This window comes from Pelophylax lessonae (genome assembly GCF_965119305.1).
Source record: "Pelophylax lessonae genome assembly, chromosome: 13".
Classification (NCBI taxonomy): domain Eukaryota; kingdom Metazoa; phylum Chordata; class Amphibia; order Anura; family Ranidae; genus Pelophylax; species Pelophylax lessonae.
In genome coordinates this window covers 159,616,824-159,622,823 of record NC_138780.1, presented here as the reverse complement: position 1 = coordinate 159,622,823, position 6,000 = coordinate 159,616,824, and the positions used below count along the sequence as shown (strand labels likewise).

The 6,000-nt window shown below is 41.9% G+C and overlaps 1 protein-coding gene across 1 annotated transcript in view; it reads right to left on the bottom strand.

Annotated features, from left to right (window-relative positions):
• Positions 1-385: 385 nt before the first annotated feature.
• The window catches only part of BAG5 (BAG cochaperone 5), a 27,774-nt gene continuing 22,159 nt past the window's right edge, over positions 386-6,000 (bottom strand). The window contains exon 2 of the mRNA XM_082275561.1: positions 386-1,886. Within this exon, the coding sequence (XP_082131687.1) occupies positions 497-1,855 (1,359 nt within the window). The 5' untranslated portion in view covers positions 1,856-1,886 and the 3' untranslated portion in view covers positions 386-496. The remainder of the gene's footprint in view (positions 1,887-6,000) is intronic.

The following is a 6,000-nucleotide window of genomic DNA, read 5'->3' as shown; positions in this document are numbered from 1 at the left end:
GGCTGCAGGGGACTGGAAAACCGACACCCCTAGAAGTGTTGGATTTAGAAGATTCATCAGCCAACAGTTGCTCTTCACTATAGCAGAGATTAGTGACACAGGCAGCTGGAAGGGTATTACATTTTTTTTTGCACGAAAAACATTTATTTTAGTAGCAGTCTCTTTAGGAAAACAAGTGCTATCAACACAATTTTTTTTTTTTCCTGTTGTTAGAAGTCAGGTTCTGGTGATTTCAGTTCCAACCTCTTGATACGTTAATATGATTAATAAATAATATGAACTATAATGCAATATTTTTCATATGGCATTATATGTATATTTCTGCCTCTTAACTTAGGAATGTGAACACAAAGAAAATCTGAGGAGGAAACTTAAAAACTAATTTTGCACGTCCCGTGCACAAATAATAAACTTAAAGCTTGATGAAACTTGATAAACGACCACAATCCACTCCCATACAATCATAAATCATGTGCGATTTTAGTTAAAGAGAAATCTAATACTCCCATTCATCAGTTTTCATGTCCAGATAACTAAGGATATTATTGGCAAACTTTACAGCTTGTCTTCTGGCTTCTTTTGAGCGGTCGTCACCTTGGGAATCAATGGCATCTAGAGCAAGGAGTTGTTTAGTGAGAAGTTCTTCCAGTCGCATGTAATTTTTATCTGCTCGCTTGCCATCAAAAGAGAGGACTTCTTTCTGAAGATCCGAAAGGTTCCCAAGAACTATCCAAACAGTGGTGTGAGATGGATGTTCTGGGTTGGCCTGATTATAGGCACTCTGTCTCCTTTCAAGAGCTTCCTTGAGGTCGATATAGCTGATAACAGTTTGGACCTCCACCACTGCTCTCCTCCTTGCTTCACGTATACAAGGATTTTTCTCAACGCTTACTTCATCCAGCTGGGCAATGAGACCCTGAAGCTCAGACTTAGTTCCCACATGAATGTCAGATATATTGTGCCCCCTCTCTAAAACACAGGCTTTTATTTCTGTAGATCTTTTACGAATTGACTCAATTTTAACAATGGACTGGTTTTTGGCCAGGTCATAAGCACTGGTAAAACGAGCTTCCTCCTCAAGATCCAGGTATTTCAACAAGTTGTTTATTTCCTCCACTACCTCTCTTCTATAGTTCCTTACTTCCACATGGCCAGAAACATCTAACGCATCTAGGTCTGCAATGAGTCCGGAGAGAATGCAAGATAGATGTCTGTAGGTTTCACATTCATTTACACCAGCAAGAAGTGCAATGAGGCTTCCTCGTGCCTTGTTTACCTCAAGCAGAACAGAGTTGATTTTAGAAATGGATGGGTGCGCATCTGTAGACAGAGGAAGTGCCAAGACCTGTTGTTTTAAACAGTTCTCTAATATCTCTTGAATTGCAAGAACTTTAGTAAGGGTGCGATATCGGGCTTTTCTTAGGGAGGCTTTGCCTTCTGTTTTGACCTGTGTAAGTCTAATTAAGATATTCTGAATACCTTCTTCAAATTCCTCTGTGATACATCTTCTCCCTCCATACATAGGGGCTATTTGCTGGGCTACAAGACATTGTGCCTCCTTAAATATCTGCTCAATCTCCAATCTGCAGGGATGGTTTGAATTCTGCTCCAATTCTTTCAGAAGCCTCTCAACTTCTTCTATGGCTCTTTTACGGGCTTGTATAATGTTGGCCTTCCCTTCAGTATCAATAGACTCAATTTCAAAGAGCTGCTTGGTCAGGGCTTTTTCCAATTTTCTATACTCTGGGTCACTCTGCAACCCACTGAAGGTAGCCACACTTTGCTCAAGGTCTTTGACTTTCCTCTGAATCTCTTGAAGAGCTGTGATCGAAGCATGTTGGTTGCCCATATCCATTCTCAGAAAGAGTTCCCCGTTATAGTCAAAACTGTAAAGTAATGCAAAAATGTTAGAAACCTAATTTGTTTTATATAAAAGGCAACAGAAAAAGCAAAAGCTGATTTATAATGTAGAACATAAAATTCTCCTCCCCGATGTTCTATTCCAGGGTCTCCAAACTTTCTAAACAATTGGCCAGTTTACTGTCGTTCAGAATTTAGAGGGGCAGGACTGTGGCCAATGGGAGTAGAAAATGTCCTGGAATCAGTGGGAGTAATCAACGTTTAATCTTTATTATTAGGAGAAGGAATAGTCCTCCATCATTGGTATCAATAGAAGGAATAGTGCCCAACTGTTCGGTGTCAGTAGGAGGAATAGTGCTCCATCATTTGTGTCAGTAAAGGAACAGCGCCCCCATCATTGGTGTCAGTAAAGGAACGGCGCCCCATCATTGGTGTCAGTAAAGGAATGGTGACCCATCATTGGTGTCAGTAAAGGAACGGCGCCCCATCATTACTGTCAGTAAAATAACAGTGCCCCATCATTGGTCAGTGAAGCAACAGTGTCCCATCATTGGTGTCAGTGAAGCAACAGTGCCCCATCATTGGTGTCAGTGAAGCAACAGTGCCCCATCATTGGTGTCAGTGAAGCAACAGTGCCCAATCATTGGTGTCAGTGAAGCAACAGTGCCCAATCATTGGTGTCAGTGAAGCAACAGTGCCCAATCATTAGTGTCAGTGAAGCAACAGTACCCCATCATTGGTGTCAGTGAAGCAACAGTGCCCCATCATTGGTGTCAGTGAAGCAACAGTGCCCCATCATTGGTGTCAGTGAAGCAACAGTGCCCCATCATTGGTGTCAGTGAAGCAACAGTGCCCCATCATTGGTGTCAGTGAAGCAACAGTGCCCCATCATTGGTGTCAGTGCAGGAATTATTGCTCTGTTGTTGGTGTCAGTGGAAGTAAGAGTGTACCAAGGGCCAGATGAAAGGTAAGCAAAGGGCCACAGTTTGGAGACAACTGCTCTATACATTTAATGCCATGACGGGATCTATTACAGCCAAATACATGCAACCACAGAGAATCAGTAAGGAATCATGTGGGATATGCAGAGCAATATTCCAGTGGGCCACGTTAACAGAAGAATCACAAAGATACAGTAGCACTCATAAAAAAGGAACTTCTTTTCTTTCCCTCTCAAAGCCCCATTTTAACTTTTTTAAAGAAACAAAGAACCAAAAACCCCATAAATACTCTTCTTTCCTGCAACTTCTAGGCCAGTCCAGTGATGTCAATGGTTCTTCCTCATAGCAGCTGTGGCCAGTCCCTACTTCTGTAATGACATGTGAGCTTCTCAATTCAGGAGAACTGTGAGCCCTGGCTGTGTAATGACAAACCAAGGATGTGTTTATGACAGATTAGGCTCATATGAAGTGGGTTCAATCATGCTGGCCGTCATTCAACCTGGAAATGTCTGGCACCGTGAATGAGAAGAGGAAACAAGAAGAGCGATGGAGTGAGAAGTGGGTGGGTACTGCTGCATAGACACTTTTTTTTTTTATTCATATGTGAGGCTATCAAAAAAATTTTCAGCAAGCTTAGCTCTTCAACAGAGAAAAGATCTGAGGAGAAGGCAGTGAAAATATTACCTTTTTTTTTGTTTATAGCGCAAAAAATAAAAACAGCAGAGGTGATCAAATACCACCAAAAAAAGCCCTATTTGGGGGGGGGGGGGGGGGAAGGACATCAATTTTATTTGGGTACAGTGTCGAATGAGGGCACAATTGTCAGTTAAAGTAATGCAGTGCCGTATTGGAAAAAATAGCCTGGACAGGAAAGGGGGCAAAACCTACCGCAGCTGAAGTGGTTAAAGGGCACAATTGATCTAACTAAAAATAGCATTTGCAGCTTTGCCAGTAACACAGTGATAATGCAGACAAAGCATATGCGGCTTTGAATCTGTTTGCAGGGATGTGCTTTTAATCCACAGGCTGTGATCACTGCACTGTATCATGGAAAATAGATTGGACTGGTATCAATAGGAGACCGTTGTTTCTAAGACAAGTTACAGCAGGAAGGTTTGCTGCTCCACAGCGGCTGCATAGCATCAAATCAGAAAATACAATTCTGAAGGACAATTCTGACTCGGCAAAGTGTGGACTCAGCATTTCTGCATCTCATCTAAAGTGGAACACCATGCAAATGGCTAAATGCTCAGTTATTTACAAGTACTGTGTAAAAGTTTTAGGCAGGTTAAAAAAAAATGCGGTAAATTAAGAATGCTTTCAGAAATAAAAACTGTTAGGTTTTTTTTTTTTATCAAAAAAAAAAAAAATATGAACAGAAGAGAAATTCAAATCAAATCAATATTTGGTGTGACCACTCTTTGCCTTCAAAGCAGCATTCATTCTTCTAGGTACACTTGCACACAGTTTATGAAGGAACTCGGCAGGTAGGTTGTTTCAAACATCTTGGAGAACTAACCACGGATCTTCTGTGGACGTAGGAGTGTTGTCTCCAAGGGTTAGAGAGGCTGGATTCACCCCTTTTTTATGGATAGTGTAGGACCCACTGACAATGGGGTACTTTGACGTAGTGGTTGGCTTGAGCACGATATGGCCATATGGTGGGACCAAATCCCCATTTTAATTTATGGATTATCTCCATATTTGATAGTCATTTCTTTTGCATGTGTGCGCTATTCTTTAATATACAGTGGGTACGGAAAGTATTCAGACCCCCTTAAATTTAAGTTCATTCTTCTTCCTCATGAATGTACACATAGCACCCCATACTGACAGAAAAACACAGAATTGTTGACATTGTTGCAGATTTATTAAAAAAGAAAAACTGAAATAACACATGGTCCAAAGTATTCAGACCCTTTGCTGTGACACTCATATATTTAACTCAGGTGCTTTCCATTTCTTCTGATCATCCTTGAGATGGTTCTACACCTTCATTTGAGTCCAGCTGTGTTTGATTATACTGATTGGACTTGATTAGGAAAGCCACACACCTGTCTATATAAGACCTTCCAGATCACAATGCATGTCAGAGCAAATGAGAATCATGAGGTCAAAAGGAACTGCCTGAAGAGCTCAGAGACAGAATTGTGGCAAGGCACAGATCTGGCCAAGGTTACAAAAAGATTTCTGCTGCACTTAAGGTTCCTAAGAGCACAGTGGCCTCCATAATCCTCAAATGGAAGATGTTTGGGATGACCAGAACCCTTCCTAGAGCTGGCCGTCCGGCCAAACTGAGCTATCGGGGGAGAAGAGCCTTGGTGAGAGTATGGGGAGCTATGTGTACATTCATGAGGAAGAAGAATGAACCTAAATGATTTTAGCAAATGGCTGCAATATAACAAAGAGTGAAAAATTTAAGGGGGTCTGAATACTTTCCGTACCCACTGTACATGTCACTTGGTTCATAGCTGCACCGGCTTTAGATATACATGTTCAGGGTTTGCTCCCCCAATTTTTTGCTTGTTTATTATGAAGGAACTGGAACTCGGCAGGTAGGTTGTTACAAACATCTTGTAGAACTAACCACGGATCTTCCGTGGATGTAGGCTGCCTCAAATCCTTCTGTTTCTTCATGTATTTCCAGACAGACTCAATGGTTGAGATCAGGGCTTTGTGGGGGCCAAACCATCACTCCCATGACCTTGTTCTTCTTTACGCCGAAGATAGTTCTTAATGACATTGGCTGTACGTTTGGGGTCATTGTCCCGCTGCAGAATAAATTTGGGGCTAATCAAATGCCTCCCCTATAGTTATCTGCCTGTGCAGTATTTCTCAGCATTGAGGACACAACTCCCTACCAAATCTCCAACTTCATTTGCACAAATCAGCCCCAAACTTGCAGGGAATCTCCGCCATGCTTCAGAGTTGCCTACACATTGTACCGTTCTCCACCTCTTCGGGAACAACCTGCTTCAGCCAAATATTTCAAATTTTGACTCATCAGTCCAGAGCACCTGCTGCCATTTTTCTGCACACCAGTTACTATGTTCAAAGGCTTTTGGGCTGCAATTCTTCCATGAAGACCACTTCACAATCAATGGTGTCCTCAATGCTAAGAAATACAGGCACACACTTATCCATCATGCCATCAGGGAGTCATGTGATTGGCCCCAAATGTATTCTGCAGCAGAATATC